At 40.6% G+C, this 20,648-nt stretch overlaps 1 protein-coding gene and 2 pseudogenes across 1 annotated transcript in view; 1 reads left to right on the forward strand and 2 right to left on the reverse strand.

Moving 5' to 3' along the window:
• AXDND1 (axonemal dynein light chain domain containing 1) overlaps window positions 1-20,648 on the forward strand; it is a 49,669-nt gene that overhangs the window by 24,326 nt on the left and 4,695 nt on the right. Inside the window, exons 13-23 of the mRNA XM_070396356.1 lie at window positions 788-951; window positions 2,269-2,344; window positions 4,936-5,170; window positions 7,872-8,073; window positions 9,103-9,196; window positions 10,697-10,896; window positions 11,805-11,901; window positions 14,094-14,204; window positions 16,669-16,776; window positions 18,644-18,748; window positions 20,169-20,251. Of these exons, the coding sequence (XP_070252457.1) occupies window positions 788-951; window positions 2,269-2,344; window positions 4,936-5,170; window positions 7,872-8,073; window positions 9,103-9,196; window positions 10,697-10,896; window positions 11,805-11,901; window positions 14,094-14,204; window positions 16,669-16,776; window positions 18,644-18,748; window positions 20,169-20,251 (1,475 nt within the window). The remainder of the gene's footprint in view (window positions 1-787; window positions 952-2,268; window positions 2,345-4,935; window positions 5,171-7,871; window positions 8,074-9,102; window positions 9,197-10,696; window positions 10,897-11,804; window positions 11,902-14,093; window positions 14,205-16,668; window positions 16,777-18,643; window positions 18,749-20,168; window positions 20,252-20,648) is intronic.
• LOC138996441 (small ribosomal subunit protein eS24 pseudogene) lies at window positions 6,288-6,769 on the reverse strand (annotated as a pseudogene).
• On the reverse strand, window positions 14,937-16,182 carry LOC138996095 (mitochondrial import receptor subunit TOM40 homolog pseudogene; annotated as a pseudogene).

The raw sequence follows: 20,648 nt of genomic DNA on the forward strand, positions 1-20,648 counted from the left end.
AAGCTGCAGTTTGCCGACCACTGATCTATACTAATAAAAGGGTAATATGCTAATTAGACTGGATATCTTCCGGACGTCCTTCCAGACAAAGCCGCAGCGGCTGTGAGGGCTGAGGAGGGCCGAGGAGGGCTGGCAGCCTCTGTGGCTGTGAGGGCTGGCAGTGGCAGCAGCAGCGGGATGATGAGGGCGGTGCCTTCCCCTGATTGGCCCAGTCACCTCCTGCAGAGGGTGGCCAGACTGCAGCTTAGGCATGGGGAGCCGGCCTAAGCCATCAGTAGGACATCTCACAGCTCCCGGATTGTGAGACGGGGCAGGCCGAGCTGAGGGACCCCTCCTCCAGTGCACAAATTTTCGTGTACCGGGCCTCCAGTCCTATTATAATGGATAAGAAAAATTAATCTCAAATAGATTAAATAACATTCCCTCAGGTTACACAGCCAGTTAAATGTCTAGGATTCACATTTGGTTCTGTTTAGCTTTGAATTTCTGTTCTTTCCAGTGTACTGCACTACCTCCCATGAAAGTTTCATGGGGAAATTGGGCTCTTGTTGCAAAGGAAAAAAATTTTGCCTCCAATACTTAGTGCCACAGAAAATCTACCACTGAAGCGACTGTTTAGTAGTGTCACTGATGATATTTTGAAAGAGGAATATCTTTTTAATTTTGTAATCCATTTTCTATGGATTTCTCTGGTATTACAATATTAACAATGGCTTGGTGTATGCTAATAACTATTTGTTACATTAATAAATGAAAAAGTGGTTTGATTCCATGCCTTTTTATCTAGGACACTTCGGACCTTGCATTGTTGCAGAAGTTGACACAGAAATGGAAAAGCTTAGTGAATAAATTTAAACAGGAAGTGGAAGAAAACGAAGATTCTACAAGGCAGAAATTGCTCGTAATTAAGGATGGCCTTATCAAATGGCAGACGTTCTTCAGAACTAACAAGTGAGCCTCTAAGAATCTTGTGTTTCTGATTATACTCCGCCATGGCCTATTGCACGAATCTCTTCGTGCAACAGGCCTCTAGTATGGTATAACAGTTAGAAAAATCTGACCCTGGAAGAGGCTGTCTATCAAGCAGTTAAGTCTGGGCTGGATCACAGCCAAAGTTAGTGGGCATCTATACTTTGAATGCAGGCTAGACTCAACACATTGAAGTACCATTTGCATTTCAAATTGAGAACGGTGGTTTCAGTTTTTTTCATATCCTCTGAGAGGTTTCCCAGTTCCGAGATGTGGAATTCTGGAAGTTGAAGCTGGTACATATCCAGGCTGGTTGCTGCCGCCACTCCCATTTGTTGAGCCCTAGCTGGGAGGGGAGCACAGATGGCAGTGGTTCTCCCCTCCCTTTCTCTCTAGCGACTTCTTTCTTCTTGTGAGACTTTAGAGATATGACAGGAAACTTTCCTACCAGAATTTGGGGCTCCTGGCCTTAATTATTCATTAGGCTTCCTTTCTATTTACCTGTTGTTTTGACAGCTGTATTCAACAGGAATTATTCTATGGCAATCTAATTTTGGATGCAGAAGACCCAGAGATCACCTTTTTAAAAAAAAAAAAAAAAAAAAAAATCCTCAGCCCTAACCGGTTTGGCTCAGTGGATAGAGCATCGGCCTGCGGGGTGAAGGGTCCCAGGTTCGATTCCGGTCAAGGGCATGTACCTTGGTTGCGGGCACATCCCCAGTGGGGGGTGTGCAGGAGGCAGCTGATTGATGTTTCTCTCTCATTGATGTTTCTAACTCTCTGTCCCTCTCCCTTCCTCTCTGTAAAAAATCAATAAAATATATTTAAAAAAAAATCCTCATCTGAGGGTATTTTTCCGTTGATTTTTAGAGAGAATGGAGGGGAGAGGGAGAGACAGGAACATCAATATAAGAGAGACACATTGATTGGTTGCCTCCTGCATGCGCCCCAACCAGGGCCAGGTACTGAGCTGCAGCCTAAGGTGCGTGTCCTTGACCGGACTCAAACCCGAGACCCTTCAGTCCACAGGAAGCCAAACCGGCTAGGGCGAAATGACCTTTTTAATACTACTGTGGCCTCTGACCCTGTAACTTGGTTATTCAGGCCTGAGAAGAATCTGAATTTATGTTTTTATTTGTAAATTTAAAGATGAACGCCTACGGAAGGGAGGGGGGCGAACCTGGAAGGTATGCTCGAAAATCATTAAGGAGAAACATAATATTGTCATATGGTGTATGGATTCATGATTTTCTTTCTTTATACCCTGTTCTGAGACCTTGCTCTTTTTCCTTCATTCAGCGTAGAAGACATTTTAACCCTTAGTAAAGGAAATATATTTGAATCAATTCTTCCAGACTTCAAGTACTGGCTAAAGGTAAGACTTGCCACTCCTCGCCTCCAGCTGAGTCACATCTCAATCTTTAAAATGCCATACTAGCCATAACCAATTTGGCTCAGTGGATAGAGCGTCGGCCTGCGGACTGAGGGGTCCCAGGTTCAATTCCGGTCAAGGGCATGTACCTTGGTTGTGGGCACATCTCCAGTGGGGAGTGTGCAGGAGGCAGCTGATCGATGTTTCTAACTCTCTATCACTCTCCCTTCCTCTCTGTAAAAAAATCAATAAAATATATTTAAAATAAATAAATAAATAAATAAATAAATAAATAAAAAAATAAAATGCCATACTAAGTTTTGGGTAAGACAAGGAAAACAACAAGACTACAGGGGCTTTTAAAAATATGCTTAACTATTTTATTTTCAGTTCTATTTTAGATTTTTGGGTCAAATAAGTTAAGCTGCCAGAAAAAAAGGCAGGGAGGAGATATCTGATTCTCCTATAGGTTTTTTTCTTTTCTTTCTTTTTTTCTTTTTTTCAATTACAGTTCTCTAACTGTAAGATATAACATTTGTGCCTTTCCTATACCTGGCTTTTGTCTTAAGGACAAATTGGACTTTTAAGATCACTAACATCATTTTTAAAATTGTGGTAAAATATACATAAACATAAAATTTACCAATTTAAGGGTATGGTTCAGTGGCATTAAGTACATTTACATTGTTGTGCAAACATCACCGCCATCCATCTCTAAAACTTCTTTCATCTTCCCAAATTGAAACTCTACCCACCCATTAAACACTAACTGCCCATTTCCTCCTGCCCTAGTTCCTGGCAACCACCACTCTTATTTTCTGTCTCTCTGAATTTGACCACTCTGGGCACCTCATATAAGTGGAATCATTCAGATTTGGCCTTTGTGACTGACGGCCTTCCTTCAGCATAATGTTCTTAATGTTTATTCATGTCGTAGCATGTGTCAAATTTCCTTTCTGTCCATGGTCTGTATCATCCACATTTTGTTTATTAGTAACCTCTTTTAAAAAGTGTTTGAACTATGGAAATAGGTTTCATTAATCAAATTACTGTCATGTTATAGTAGTTTGACAGAGGAAAGTACATAAAATACTGAAATTCCTCCAAAGTGAATATCAAACTTGTGACTTGATAAAATGTGATCCAGATCCCAGGGAGCCATTTTCTCTTCTTTTGGAATGACTTGAGCAGGATATTCTCTGAATTGAAGGTTTGTTGTCTTATACACTATAGTTGGTTTAGTGACCTGGTGGTTGTTTTTTAAACTGTTTTTCTGGAAATTTTGGCATTGCTTAGATAAAATTGAAATAATCCATGCTTCTTCATTTAGTAGGAATAATAATAACTCATTCATTAAACACTCTGCTAGGCTAATGGTGATTTTCATATGTGATTTTATTCTTCATGGCAGCCACATGATGCAGGTTTTATAATCCCCATCTCACAGAAATGTTAAGTAACTTGCCTAAGTTATCTATAAATGGCAAGTGGCTGAATCAGAGTTTGAGTCCATGTCTCTCCAACTCCAAAATTCCTACATTTAATGCTCTGCAACAAGCCTTCCCAATAATGGTCATTCTTATTGAAGCGTGGATGATTTGATTTCATTATCTGAATCACAGGTAATGGCAAACTTTATATATAAACTAGAGGCCTGGTGCACGAAATTCGTGCACAGGGGTGTGTATCCCTCAGCCCAGCCTGCACCCTCTTACAATCTAGGACTGCTGGCTCCCACCCACTTGCCTGCCTGCCTGCCAGATTGCCCCTAAACGCTTCTGCCTGCCACTTTGATCACCCCCTAACCACTCCCCTGCCAGCCTGATCTACGCCTAACTGCTCCCCTGCTGGCCCAATTGCCCCTAACTGTCCTCTCCTGCCGGCCTGCTCCCCCCGCCCCCAACTGCCCTTCCCTGCAGGCCTGGTCCTCCCCAACTGCCCTCCCCTGCCAACCTGGTTGCCCCCAACTGCCCTCCCCTGCAGGCCTGGTCGCCCCCAAATGCCCTCCCCTGCAGGCCTGGGTCCCCCCTAACTGCTCTCTCCTGCTGGCCATCTTGTGGAGGCCATCTTTGACCACATCTTGTGTGTTGAAGTGATGGTCAGTTTGCATATTACCTCTTTATTATATAGGATAGTACTTTATTTCTTCTATGAATATTTATTGATATGTCATGTTTTGGACTTGGGGTTAGACAGATAAATAAAGTATGAATAAAACACAACCATTACATTCTAGGAACTTTCCCAGTCTAGTGGGGATCATGTAAACAAATGTATTATATCCTTTCCAAAGCATATAGCAATTAAACATGCTTAGCTCTCTGGTACTTAATTGCCTATCACCAACTTTTACCCATATAGATTAATATAATTATTTTCATCCTGGTAAATGATGGGTAATCTTATAAGATAGCAAATTAATTTAAATTTACTTTAATTTTGAAAATAAAATGTATGTCAGGTGAAAAAATGGTATGAACAAATAATAATAGGATATTTAACTCCAAAATAATTGAAATAAAGATCTGGTTCGACTTTAATGAAATCATTAGTGGATAATGTGCTAATTTCATTACCTCCCTTTTACTCTCTAGATACTGAATGAAGATAAAGAGAAGTTTACTGGGAGTTCTCTAGTGTCAAAATATGATTCTCTCAGGATTATTAAATATTTACAGGAAAACTGGACAGATGTTGGATTTGGGATATTTCATCGCCATAAAAGTATGGAGGGGGTAATGCCAGCAGAGCTCCAACACATGGAGGAAATTATAAAAAACACAGACAGACTCTACAAAGAATTTAAATTAAGGGCAACTGGGGATAATGGTAAGAAAAAAACAATGATAATTAAATTGATCAACATAAAGGATTTTAATAATTATTTTCAATACAATTAATAGTTAAAAATCAAGATAGTACTTGAATAGTTTTAGAAATAAAGCAAAATATATAAACCATTGAGCATCACTTTGTTGAGATGTAATTCTTATACAATACAGTTTACCTGTGTAAAGTGTACAATTTGATTATGTTTAGATTATTCACAGATGTGTGCCACCATCAGTACAGTCAGTTTTAGATAATTGGATGATATCTAATTCTCCTATAGGTCTTTTTTTTTTCATTTTTAAAATTACAGTTGACATGATATTATCTTAGTTTCAGGTATACTAAGTCTTTTTTAATTTTTTTTCCATCACCATTTATCCCCCCTATACCCTCTTCCATCTCCACCTCCCCCCACTCCACAATCACCACACTGTTTTATGTGTCCATAGTGTTTTCTCTCTCTCTCTCTCTCTCTCTCTCTCTCTCTCTCTCTCTCTTCTTTTTTGCTTAGGTCTTTTTTATTGTCTGTAATTTGTCTTGGTTTTGAGTCTATTCTTTTCATATTCCTAGTTGTTTCTGATTGATGTTGGACATCATGTGTGATAAATTCTAGAAATAAGACTCTGGATGATGCTATATTTCAAAAGAATGATTTTAGTTTTTATTCTGGCAGGTTATTTAGGATAGGAGTAGATCATTTTAATCCAAAAAGGGACTGAGCTGAGATGAAGTGTGGCTCCAGGCTTTGCAAGAACCAGTCTATTCTATTCTACCCTTACTTCTAAGGTGTAGCCCTTCAGGGATTCAGGGGTCCCAAGTGAAAGCCTGGTGCATTTACCAGGGCCTCTACCCCTTAGCAGATTTTGAACTTCAATTTATTTCCCCAGTGGGGTGACCTAATATCCCAGTTTTCCTTGAGACATATTGAAAATTCGCCCTCCAAAACCCATGAGAGACATTAAAAACCCATCAGAACACTTTTAATCACTATGTCATATGTTACCTAAGAGTCAGTCCTTCTCTGTAAAGTGTTCCAGGCAACTCTGATGCATTGACTACCACTGTTGTTCAACATCAAACTACTCTAGATGGGGAAACACAATCTTTTTTTTTTTTTTTTTTTAAAGTTTATAGTTTATTAATCCTCTCATGAAAAATCTGCACAACCATCACAGATAAAGTCACCGAAGAATCTTTACTCCTTCTTTTTGCCAGCACCAACGTTGGCCTTTGCAGTCCCCCTGACTTTCTTCATTCTGTTCTTGCGTTCCTTTCTCTGTTTTCTTGAGGTCTTCTTCTTCTCATATAGGCCATGTCTTGCAAGTCTGTGTTTGGGTTCATTTTTCTTTGCGTAATCCAAGGAGTCATAAATCATGCCAAAGCCAGTAGTCTTGCCACCACCAAAGTGGGTTCTGAATCCAAACACAAAGATGACATCAGGTGTGGTCTTATACATTTTGGCTAGTTTTTCCCGGATTTCTGTCTTGGGTACTGTTGCCTTCCCAGGGTGAAGGACATCAATGACCATTTGCTTCCGCTGAAGCAGTCTGTTGGTCATGAACTTCCTGGTCCGGATGGTTACTGTCATTCATGATGAAGGTTCGGGGAAACACAATCTTAATGATCTGTTACAGCAGTAATGTAATTACAGATAAAATGGCAATACTTATCTATGAGAATATTCCTTTTGTGGGCAGACAAAAATGATTTAGTAAATGGTTTACAATAATGAGAGTCAAAATGAAGAGTGATAGTGAAATTAACAGATCACTTTGAATACTCCTTGGTGGTCAAAGTTTACTGATGAAGGCATTGAAAATATTTTCATCAAGGATAAGAAAAAGTTTGCTTTTAAATTATTTCTCTTTATATATCTCTGAGATGAGAGCATTTGTATTTCTTACTTTGCAAATGAGATAAGACAGAGGTATAAAGTGGTTATTTTGCCATGATCTCACGTGAATCAATTCAAAGACTAGGATCCATATTTGATTCTGGTTCAGACTAAAACTATGAGCTTCATGAAAACCTGAACAATGACTTAAAAATAACTCAAGAACTATATTTCATTTATCTTATTAACTGTCCTATCATTATGAAGAACCTGTTTATCACCACTGTCTTCTTAACAGAAGGACTCGGTGAATTAATGCCTTTTTCAGATAACTGTAGTTCATAGTTTCTGGGTTTAATGTATTTGGTTCTCAGCTGAGAAGATAAGAAACTTAGAGTATAGGTTGCCATCAAATAAATAGTCTATCAGTCAGAAAAGCACTAATTATACAGTATTCACTAAACATTTATCTAGGAACTGCTCTTTATAAGATTTTTGCTAAGCAAGCTATAGGATAATAAAAAGGGTGAAAAAAGATATGCCCCTGCCCATTAGTATTTTATAATTTATTATTGAAATAGTAAACTTAGCCCTAGTTGGTTTGGCTCAGTGGCTAGAGCATCAGCCTGCGGACTGAAGGGTCCCAGGTTCGATTCCAGTCAAGGGCACATGACTGGGTTGCAAGCTCGATCCCCAACAGGGAACATGCAAGAGGCAGCCAATCAATGATTCTCTCCCATCATTGATGTTTCTCTCTCTCTCTCCCCCTCCCTGTCTGAAATTAATAAAAATACATATTTTTAAAAAAAGAAATAGTAAACTTACAAATACTTCTAACAATTCATGCTTTTCTCACTTTTCTAGGTATCTCTAAAATTCTTTTAAGTTTGATTAGTACTCTTGACTTCTACTCTTTCAAGATTGAAAAGCATCTGGATTTTCCTGAAGTGCTTCTCGATGAATGGGAGGCACTTACTGAAAAAATTAATGAAATGGCAGCTCAGGTGGATATCTTGTTAAACACTGTTGGTACTGTTCCACAGAACCTTGACGCAGATTCTGGCTCGTAAGTTCCCACAGCTCTCTGCTTCTCCATTGCATTGTCCCAGTACCTAGCCTCAGCCACAGGGAGCTGGGGTCAGATGACAAACCTTAAAATCCTGTTCCTCCCAGGAAGAAAGTCCATCTGACTGGGAGCAGGAGGGTGAGGGAGTCCTGTGTTCATGACTGCAGTGGTCCACGGTGGAGTTTCTGCCTCACTGAGCTGGGAAGGGGAAGAGTGGGGGTAATCGTGGTTCAGATCTCATAGATTCTGGTCTTTCTCACTGAATCTTCATAGACTGTCTCAAAGAGATGTCTCTTCAGTGGCTCTTTGTTCTTGGGACCATTTCTAGAGGCTTTTGATTTTTTTTTTTTTTTTTTTTATCCTCACCCAACGATATTTTCCCATTGATTTTTATAAAGAGAGAGTGTAAGAGAGAGGGAAAGACAGAGAGAAAATCGATGTGAGAGAAACACATCAATTGGTTGCCTCTTGCATGCGCCCTGATCTGGGCCCCGGCCGGGGAGGTGCCTGCAACCAAGGTATGTGCCCTTGACTGGAATCGAACCCGGGACCCTTCTGTCCGCAGGCTGACACTCTATCCACTGAGCCAAACGAGCCAGGGCTCGATTTTTTTTTTTTTTTTTAAGAAATAATTCTCAACAATTTTACTGAGAAAATGGGTCAGCTTTGCTCCTCACGCTGTCATGCTGGAAGCTGATCTGAGAGAATTTAAAAATTCATTCTCCCCTTTTGCTCTCATTGGTCTAAGAGTGAATATAAAGCATGTGAGTGTGAGTTTTTACAGCAGAGAGCTAGCACGGAAGGTAAGATCTACATTGTCCAAGGTGCATCCTGCTGATTGCTGTGGATGTTAGCCAATATAACTGATAATTCAAAGTTTTCATTCACCTTTCCTTGAATTCTCAAATATTTGTCAACACTAAGTATACTAGCTAGGCCCACCCAAATAAAACCCTTTCCTTTAACTGATAGTTACTTTTATATTCTAAGTAAGTCACTTATCTTTATTTTACTTAATTTTTCCTTCAGGGCACTTGCAGCACATATATATAGCATGATTAAACATTGGCACGTGGAGATAGGCAATGAGATTGCTAATAGTAACATTGAACTTCAGCGCCACGTATGTACTTAATAGGGATTTGTGAGGTTAATTTTGCCTTGGCTGAGAGTTTTCTTTAAGGAAAAATCAGGTCATGCCTATGCAATTAAAGCAGGAGATTGTGAGGGCAAAATGGGAACTTACATTGACTTCTTAGCCAGCACAACATGAAGTAATTTCTAGAGGGTGTCTTAGTTTATTACATTTACTCTCACCTCATCATTATAATCTAAATTTACATTGAAAAAAAATTATTATAAGTAAACTTAATATGATAAAATGAACTTAATTCATTTTAATATTACTTAAATTAGGAATTTGAAAAGCAGAGCTCATCAGTTATATGGGAATACTACTTATGAATCATCACATTACAGTATATGACAACACCTTATAAATATATAGAACCAAGAGTTGAGGAGCAAATATATTAAGACTGGAAGTATGGATCCAGGGTTGGGGGAAATTTCTGTGATTTGGAAGAACAATGATCATAACAGCCAAATAACTAAATTTTCCCAAATAAGGCAAACATGTAAATAATTATAGCCAATTATAAACATCTCTGCCCTTCCCCCTGCCCACAGAGCACCCCTAACCATTTTCCAGGTTTGGCATTGCCCAATTGAAATTGTTTTTTGCTGAAATAAACTTTGTAAAATTTAATGTCTCAGTTTACCTTTTTACATATATAAACATTGGGAAAAAAACTTTTATTCTCCATCAAAATTACTAAGGGATGTATGTACTGGGGCAATGTACAACTTTTCTAACCTTGGAATCATATTGAATGTTGCCACCTTTACTTCCTGTTCCACTTAGATTTCCACACAGTACTTGTTTTTTTTTTAATCTTCACTAGAGAATATTTTTTCCAATGATTTTTGGAGGGGGGTGGGGCGGTGCAGAGAGAAACATCAATGTGAGAGAGATACATCGATTGGTTGCCTCCCACATGAACCCTGCCTCCCATTGGGGCTGGGCATGGAACCTGCAACCAAGGGACATGCCCTTGACCAGGAATCAAGCCCTCCACCCTCCAGTGTGCAGCCCGATGCTCTAACCACCAAGACACACTAGCCAGGGCTCACACAGAGCTTGTTTTTACCACACCACCAATAAAATCAGCTTTGCAAAAGTGGTAATAGTGCATCTGATGTTGAGTGTGTGAACTATGTCAGGTTCATGCTATGTCTGACAGATGTCAAATATCACTGTTATTTCCCTCAAGAATTTAAAATCCCATGGCATCCTAAAGAGTTCACTGTGGAGCCCTAGGATGCCTTGGTGAACAATTTGGTAACTGTAGTTTTAATACCCTTGACCAAGCTAAAGAAGAGTTTAATGTAGTATAGTGAGCAAGAAAAAATATATATATGTATGGTTATATCAGCTGCATAGTAATGATAGCATTGCTAAAAATTGGATGCAGGTATGATCATCTGTTTTTAAATTTGGCATGGTTTTTCCTGTTTGATTTATTTAAAATGGGTCATTTGTATTATAACTGTTTTTTAACAGATGGATGAATTGCATATATCTATGACCAAGTGGATGGTAAATTTGCTGATATTAATGGTACCTGACTTTACTGACCGAGACAGTCTCCCAGAGTTGGAGAAGGAAAGTGATGAAAAATATGATATAGGAGTTGCACAGTTAGAGCTAGACGCAATTGCACTGGCCAAAAATCTGTCCCGATACTCCAGTTATTTGAACAGGTAAAACGATCTATTTTTCTTTTTATTTCTGCCCCTTTGAAGATTAAATGTGACATAAAGCACAGGAGAGAAGGGCAGCAATAAGGAATTGTTCTGAAACCTGGAAAGAAGCACCAGTTCTTCACTAAATTAGCTTTGACACTGCCCAGTTGGAATATGAGATTTGGTGTTTTCCCAAAGGCTTTAGAATTCGTTTGAAAACAATGTTAGCATGGGCAGGATGGGATGTATGTACAGACGAGAGGCCTGATGCACGAAATTCGTGCAAGGGGCTTGGCCCTCACAGCCCCGGCTTCATCTGGAAGGTCATCCGGAAGGACGTCCAGAAGGACATCTGGTCAAATTAGTATATTACGCTTTTATTATTATAGTTGTGGGAGTGACAATTAGTAACAAAACAAAAAGACTCACTTAACTTGCGTAAGTAAGAAACATTTCGCACTTTTGCTCAGGCTGGGGCATTTATGAAGAAGCTTATAGTGTCCTGTGTAATTCCATGCAAAGCTGAATGTATACTTTTTTATATTTCAATAAACACCAACCAAAACATCTCTTTCTAAAAACCTTATGTCTGGAAAGCTAGAGGATTCCCACTAAATAAAGATGAAGTCTGGAAAATTGTAAACTGTTAACTAGTAAGTATACTGTCTCTGATTACTTCAAATTTGGCAAGTAACATTTAAAATCTAGCCAATTACCCACTTCATTTCCATTCAATGCTCAAAAGTGAGAGGAATGGAAGGGAGTGAAGAAGACAGGGGTAAAAAATGAGAAAGAGACAAATTATACTCTTTGGTGAGTCAGTAGCTTAATTGTTAATGGTAAACTTCCACTGTACTTGGATTTAAAACACTTAGGGGAACCAATACTAATAGGTCATGCTCTGTGTGTGTGTGCTTTCCCCCCAGTTGTTGCAAAGGAATAGTAACAGCTATAGCGCTGAGTATAGCCGGCAACCTACAAAAAAATCCTGCTAAGGAACTTCATGAACTGAATAACATGAAGGTAACCACTTGCTTTTGTTTTGTTTGTTCTGAGCAGACATTTTAGGTTTAATGGATTTACAACAAACGACACATATTTAAAGTGTGCAATTTGATAATTTCTAAAATGTGCATACACCCATAAAATCATTACTGTGATAAGAAAAGAAATGTTTCCTTGTACACCATCCTCATCCCAGCCAATGTCTGATCACCTTTCTAACACCAAAGATGATTTTTCATATTCTACAATTTATGTAAATGGAATCATATAAAATGTATGCTTTTGGTCTGACCTCTTCAACTAAGCAAATTTTTTTTGAGGTTCACACATATTGTTGCTTTTATCATAAAGCATATTTTATGTTTTTTCGTGCTGAGTAGTATTCATTGTATGGATATACACGATTTACCCATTTTCTGTTGGTGGGCATTTGAATTGTTCCCACTTCTCAATTATAATAAATAAAACTTCAATGCATATTTATGTACACGTGCATTGTTTTCATTTCTCTTAACCATTTGTATGCCGTAAGCGTCTATAGACGCACGCGGCCAACCTTTTTTAATTAAATTCAAAATATCGTGGCAGTTAACTGGTTAAGTAAATTATCTAGGAATGGAGTGGCTGAGTCATATGGCATGTGTACGTTTAACTTTTTAAGAAACTGTCAAACTGTCTTCCAAAGTAAAGAGTGCCCCAGAATTCACGCAAGAAGTAATTTTGATAGAAAACACAGGTTTATAATAAAAAATTATAGATTTTTTATTGATTCATCAAGTATACAGTATAGGGTTATGTATGGAATAGCTTACATAAAAACTGGATTATCATGTCGCGATAGCAAGCACCATTAACTGGTACTGCCTGAGCAGCTGCATTTTCGAAGAAGAATGGTCCGATGATGCCTCCAGCCAAAAATCCGCACCAAACAGTGACACGTTGTGGATGCATTTGTTTCTCAACAATCACTCGTGGATTTTCTGAACCCCAAATTCGACAATTTTGTCGATTAACCAAGCCATCAAGATGAGAATGAGCCTCATCGAAATTCAGCCACATTTATGCAAAAACGGTCATGGAAAATTTCAACAAAAGACTGCGTATGTGCCAGCAAAGCCATGGAGGCCATTTACCCAATATGCTATTCCATACATAACCCTATACTGTATACTTTATGAATCAATAAAAAATTTACCATTTTTAATTATAAACCTGTGTTTTCTATCAAAATTACTTCTTGCGTGGATTTTGGGGCACCCTTTAGTTAAGACATTTTATACACCTGTCAGTAGTATCTGAGAGTTCTAGTTGCTTTACATCCTCACCAGCACTTGATAATGATCAGTCTTTTCAAGTTTAGACATTCTAATAGGTGGTAGTGGGTAGTGTTATGCCATCATGGTTTTAATTTGCATTTCCTTAATGACCATTGATGTTGAACATCTTTTCATGGGATTATTTGTCATCTGTATATGTCCTTTGATGAAATGTATATTTTAATGTTGCTAAAGAGAATAGATCTTAAAAGTTTTCATCACAAGAAAATAACTGAAATATGTGAGGTGATGGATATTAACTAAATTTAATGTAATCATTTTGATATATATATTTATCAGATCATTATGTCATATATCTTAAAATTACATACAATGTTATATGTTGCTTATATCAATAAAACTCGAAAAAAAACACACACAAAATTCAATTTCCTTCTATTTTGGTTAGTTAATAGTTGAGACATCTAAACAGTAACAGTTGTCTCCCACACATGCCCTAACCAGGACCAGGGATCGAAACTGCAACCCAGGTACATGCCCTTGACCGGGAGTTGAACCCACGACCCTTTGGTGCATGGGCCAGTGCTCTAACAACTGAGCAACACCAGCCAGAGTGTGAACTGGTCAGGTGTATATTTGTTGGGACAGACTGCTTGCCCATGGTAAATCCAACAATGTTTCTGCATCTAATTTTATGACACTTCACTACTTTTTATCCCATTATAATGATGTCAATAAGCAAACAATGGGGTTTTAGGTCTCTTTATAGAAAAACACTTCTGCACAAATCAATGAACCGAAGTGATACAATGTTAACTGACGTTATATTTAGAGGGTTGTATTTAACAGCTCCTCAGTAGGAGTGAATGAATAAATGAGTTGGTGTACTCTGATTTTTTCCTGGTTAGTAATGATCTTTTTATCTCTTCTCAGAAGGAATGTTGTGAGTGGATCACCACATGCTCTCAACTCCTCTCTGGGATCAAAGGCAGAAAAATAAAGTTATTGACAGATGAAGAAGAGGACCACCTGATGGAAGAAGAGGTATTTGTCAGTATTCAGGTTTTTCCAGTATCTTTATAGATAAGGGGTCAGCGACTTTTCGCAATCAATGTTCCGAATCCTCCTCATTCACTTACTCTGTCAGAAGAGAATTTCAGCTCCAACCAAGAACATTGGCAGCTCTTCTCCCTTCTCAGGGAGAGAGTTATCCACCCAAACATCTCTCCTCACTTTTTTTTTGTTCATATATATATATATATATATATATATAATTTTTTTTCTGTAAAATGTCCTGGTTCTTCCATAACTTATAAACATGATTTATAGTGAGGAGTGAATGGGAAAGTGGGTGGGGGCAGACTCTGGATGGGGAAGCTCCTCTTGCTGCCCCCTTGGAGTGGGGCCCCAAGATCTTTCTTGGGGGGGGGGGGGGCTGGCGGCGGAGATGCCCCAACACCTCCCTGAGGTTGTCTGGAAGCCTCTGTCCCTGGTGCTCAGAATCTGGCGTGCCCCTCGATTCCAGAACCCCTTCTGGGCCCCAGGTCCACTGGACACACATCTCCTGGTGCTCCAAATCCTGAAGCACGCGTGGTTCTAGAATTCCCCACTCAGCTGCTGGGGTGATGGTCCCCTCATTTTTGCTGTCTCCCCCCCCACCACCACCAAGGAGGGAGGGAAGGGAGAAGGAGGGGCGCTAGGTCTCCCCTCCCTATGGGGGAGGAGCAGGGGGAATCTCAAGGAGGGAGGGAGTGGGAGGCAGGAGCCAGGAGGGGCTCAGCTGAAGGTGAGGCCAAAGCCACACTGGAACTGGTCCTTTCGGTGATTCAGGAAGGCCCGAGGTTCCAGCGTCAGGGGCAGGGGCCCGGCGTCAGGGGCAGGGGCGGGAGGTTCTTTTCCGGCGTGGCACCCATGATCCAGTTGCTGTCCACGGAGTCTTTGAAAAGGGGTTGGCCTTGGGCAAGTCCAGCTGGTACCCGAAGGAGACACTCGTGTCTTGCATCCTTGTACTGGCCTCAAACTCCACGCCTACGTGCAGCTGGTCACTGGCTTTGTGGTAGTATGTCCTGTGCATGCCCGCCTGGCTCAACGTTACTGTCGCCAACCAGTTCCACATGTATTTCCCAGCTGGAGACATGACGGTACCCTCCGCCCCAGCTCTCCACCCCGGCGGATGCTTTGGAGGTCATGGGCCGGGAGGATTCCTGGACCCACCTGACGGCTGGGTTCCTGAGAGCGACAGCTGCTGTGAAGTTAGAACCCCATACTCCGCGTCCACCTGCCAGTTCACAAACTGACTGCTGGGTCTGGATGGCCGTCTTGGACCTGATCGGGACCCAGCTGGTGAATGACCTGAGCGTTGAGGCTGCCACTATTGTCCATGTCACCCACCAGCGCGGGGAATGCCTCCGTGGGACTCAGCTGCTCTGTCCCCACATATGTGACCCTGAAATGGTAGTTGGACTCCCCGATTGTGCCCAGGGCTACTGTGTGGTTCACCGGGAAATGGTTACTCAAGCTTTTGTTGACCGTGAGCTGGACACCTTCCATCTGAATAGGAAACAGCTCCTTGCACTCGCGGTGTCTCTCCCAAACGGTGTCTCTCCCGAACGCGCCCGACTTGGGAAGGCAGCCTCAGGCCCCATCGCCCGTGCGCCAGCCCCAGCGCCCAGGCCGCCCGGAAGGAGCAGGTGGAGGAGGCGGCGGCAGCCTCTCAAAGGCGGGCGTGGGCGGCGAGCTAGCGGCCAGCACGTTCCCCAGGGCCGATGGCGGCAGTGCCTGTTCCCGGCCTGGCCTCCGCTCCCACCCCGGGCGCCACGCGCAACCGAACCCACTGCTGCCGCCGCCCTCTCTCCACATTCTTGGTGAAGGTGGTTGTCTCCCTCATCAGAAAGGAAAGGATGGCTTTCAGTGGAAAGCAGCCTGCCGCTTCCAGAGGCAAATCCTCAGACTCACTGCTTCTGCACACGCACCCTCCTCCCATGCCCATTGTCCTCTCCCTTTTGTGTCTCATGGCCTTCATGATAACACCCAGTCTTCTTGCGTGGCAGACTGTGATTGTGCCCTTGTCTCCTAAGAGCCTGCCCTATTGAACTGCAGTACTTCTGTTCTCAGAGCCAGTTATGTGCATATTAGTATCCTCTCCCTTGTGCCATCTGTTTTTCTTTTACTCATCCTTCAGGACCAAACTCAGACATTATCTGCTTCAGGAAACCTCCCTGACCAACCCTTTCTTTGACCCCTGTACTCTCCCAGAGCAAGATGGGGTATTTCTCGTATTTGACTGTAATTTATGAATCCATAGCATTTCCTTGTACACTAAATTGTAAGCATCTTGAGGGCAGAGACCATTCTTACTAACTTTTGTATCCTTATCCTTAGCACAGGGCCCAGTCACAGGATTAGTGCCCTTTAAATATTTTTTTAATTAATAATTGCTAATATAGCACTAAGATATAAATATATATTAAGCTATACTAAGTAATTATGTTATTGTTTTATCTCACAGGACATTATAAAAGAATTAATCCAGACTAAAGTAGACATGCCTTTTAAAGAGGATAAAGAAGAAGGTACAGAGGATAAATTTGAGAAGAAAGAAAAGGAGAAAGCAGAAGTAAGATTATTTAATATCATTTTTTAAAGAACTTCTATATGTACTGTTGAAAATAAAAACATCATCTGGAGTAAACTCTTCAATGTCAACAAAGTGCCTTTCCTCATGTAGATGCAGCCATATCTGAAGACAACTTACCTCTTCATTTTCTGAACAAGTGTCCCTTTTCCTATCATTTCAAATCCAGCCGTTTCCATTAGCCTCATTCACACCTATATTCCTACTAACTGAATAATCAGTCTCTCACCCTGATGCTGTTTCTTTATTCTTTCATTGCCAAATTCTTTTTTAAAAAAATATGTTTTTATTGATTTCAGAGAGGAAGGGAGAGAGAAACACCAATATCACTCAGCTGCCTCCTGCACGCCCCCTATCAGGGATCCAGCCTGAAACCTGAGCATCGAAGTGTGACCTCGTGGTTTATGGGTTGATGCCCAACCGCTGAGCACCAGCCAGGCGCCAAATTCTTTAAATAGTGTAAACTTCATTTTTCCACTTCCCCAGCTCCCACTCTGAGCTGCCTTCCCCTCTCCTCCCAAGCCCATCTCCACCTCTCTCTGTTCCTTACCCTGTCTCCACCCCTGTTGAGGCATTCGTAGTAATAACCTTTCCTGGGGCACTTGTAATAATAACAGAAATATAATGATAGTTACCAATAACTGATGCCTAGCATGAGCTACATACTTTGCACATGTTATCTTTTATCTACACAACATGATTTCAAAGTAAATATTGCCACCCCCATTTTACAGATAAGAAAACTGAAAATCAGAAGTCATATGACTCTAAGTAGCACAACCAGCATTCAAACCCAGATAAGTCCTGGTTAATTCCTAGAATGAATGCCATCTTTGGCTTTCAGAACTCATCATGATTATCTAACATTCTTTATACTGTCTTACTTTACTTCCCTGACGTTTCTTCTCTGCAAATCGTTTAAATGTTGGCATGACCCAGGCTCATGACCTAGGTCCTCTACTGCTGTATATGCAGGACAACAGAACAAAAATATTATACAACACTCTAGCCTCTTTGGACCAGCATTTTCTGTTCTATTTATGATACAGTTCTTGCATATAGAAGGTGCAAGATAAATGGAAAATATTATTATTTGGCCACTAAACTCTGTCATACCTTTTAAATCTATAGAGCAGCGGTTCTTAACCTTGGCTGCACATTAGAATCACCTGGGAATCTTTTTAAAATCCTGATTTCTGGGCCTCATCCTCCAGAAATCTGTTTCTTTGTTATGGGGTGGGGCCACAACATTAGTAACAAAGAAACAGAATTTCCGGAGGATGAGGCCCAGAAATCAGGATTTTAAAAATATTCCCAGGTGATTCTAATGTGCAGACAAGGTTGAGACCCACTGCTATAGAGCATCACCTCCTTTTTCCCTTTCCTTCTTCTGTGGCCTTATATCAGGCCATTTTTTCTCTATTTTACAATCTCCTATTTAGCCTTCAAAGATCATTTTCTCTGTAGAAACTTCTCTGTGTGTCTAGGCAGAATGGAGGGCCCTTTTCTGGGTATACACAGCTCTTGGAATATGCCTCTATGCTAGCAGTAATCATGTATACCATAATTATTTTATTGTCTATCTCTCCTACTGTGCTATAAGTTCCTGAGGTCTAGAAGAAATCCGCTTTGTTTTTCTCACAGTATCTCCCTTTGTCCGACAGTACTTCCCCATCCACACTAAATTATCGCACGGTATTTGCTGTAAGTCTTCCAAAAATGCTTGTTAAATGATTAAAGCAAATGGAAAAACGAAAGCTTAGACATGGCGCCAGGCAATTGCCATGCCACTGTGTCACTGGGTCACACACGAGCTCACTGACAGGTCTGTGGTATTCCTGTGCCCTAGGAACCTTCAACATCTACGGAGGATGAAAAACTCATTCGATTCATTGGAGAAGATGAAAACGTTTATTCCAGACCTCTATCTGGAGCAAATAGGTTATCTTCCTGGGTATGTATCTGAAACCCAACTAGGAAATTCAAAGCTAGAGAGAAAAGCTAGGAAACTTAACATGATATAAAGGTGGTACAGCTCCAACATAACTTTTATCTCCCCAAGAGGGCCAAGGGCTTCTAAGTAATATATTTTCCAGATCCTGTTTTAAATCCTTCCCAGCATCATCCCTAGAAAACTCTCAATCAAGCAACACAACAACAAACACTTCTTATTCTCTTCTGTAAACCTTACTTTATTTATTTTATATATATATATATTTTATTGATTTTAGAGAGGAAGAGATAGGGAGAGAGAGAGATGGAAACGTCAATGATGGGAGAGAATCATTGACTGGTTGCCTCCTGCACCCACTGGGGATTGATCTCACAACCTGGGCACATGCCCTGACCGGGAATTGAACCGTGACCTTCTGGTTCATAGTTCGTCGCTCAACCACTGGGCCATACCTGTTGGGTGTAAACCTTATTTTAAAATAAGCATCCTTTCCTTAATTTAACAATTTATTGGTCAATTTTTGACCAATTTTTAAATAAATCTACTAAGCAGTTTCTATTGAGACCTATGATAAGCACATACCTCCAACCATAACAATTACTGGGAAACTAGAAACTTTTAGACAGTGGCTACAGAAACTCAGCAGAAAAACAGATTTAAAATTCCTCCACAAAGTTCTAGGACCATTATAAAGGTGTTCTGCCCTGACCGGTTTGGCTCAGTCGATAGAGCGTTGGCCTGCGGACGCAAGGGTCCCAGGTTCGATTCCGGGCAGGGGCATGTACCTTGGTTGCCGACACATACCCAGTGGGGAGTGTGCAGGTGGCAGCTGATCGATGTTTCTCTCTCTCATCGATGTTTCTGACTCTCTATCCCTCTCCCTTCCTCTCTGTAAAAAATTAATAAAATATATTTTTAAAAAAATAAAAAATAAAGGTATTCCCCCGCCCCATATTTTTACTGCCTTGATATTTATGAAGTTCCATATCAGACTAAAAGATCTTATTGGATTTTGCAATGTTATGTGCTTAGTGTAAAGTAAGTTATTAAGATAAATATAGATAATTTCCTTGATATTTAACTTGATTTGATAGAGTAACATGTTTACCCTTTATTTATTTTTAAGTCTTTTCTTCCTTCCCTGTTTCTTTCTGTTGATATTTTTTCCTCTGCTTCTCCTTTACAACTCTAATCAAATATATATCCATACGCAGCATAAATAATTTGAAAGCTGGGATGCTGTTTGGCCACAGGAAATCCCCTATTTTTGTTGTTATTAAGAGTGGGCTTAATTATCTACTGTGTAAGTATGGACAGTAGAAAACATATTCGGAAAGGCTTGGCCCAGAACATCCTGAGGAAATACAGTATCAACTGGTGGGACTTTCAGTTTATTCATCGCACATATTTTCTTTGTCAGAGAGAAGCAGCTAATGAAGGTACATTGGCCTCAAAGTATCGTGAAGCAATATCTGTAATTGAACACATGCAGGAGAAGTTAATGTAAGTATGAGGCACCGCAATGGTAAGATGAAGATGAAGATGCTGGCCAGGAGGTTAGGCTGAGAAATCCACACTTCCTGGCTGACTTTGGTTCTCCTGCGCTTCTTCCCATCTTCACTAGTGGGAAGGGTATCTCCAAATCTTCTGCTAGAGTCAGTGAACTACATGCTGTAGAAGGAATAGCTGTCCTCACTCACAGTAGAGATGGAGGAAGTCAAAGCTGGGGCAGGGAGGGAGAGGGGGAATTAGAAGTGATCCAATTCAGAATGTTTTAATACATGAACTAGATAAATAGATGTAACAGGGAGAAACTACTGTGTATAAGAAGGAATGTAGCGCTTTCTGCTGTTGCTCAGTGCTTGGAGCATCAGCCCGAGCACTGGAAGGTCATGGGTTT

The sequence above is a fragment of the Myotis yumanensis genome, unplaced genomic scaffold, assembly GCF_028538775.1.
Source record: "Myotis yumanensis isolate MYYU_CA2020_CCGP unplaced genomic scaffold, mMyoYum1.0.hap1 SCAF_17, whole genome shotgun sequence".
NCBI lineage: Eukaryota > Metazoa > Chordata > Mammalia > Chiroptera > Vespertilionidae > Myotis > Myotis yumanensis.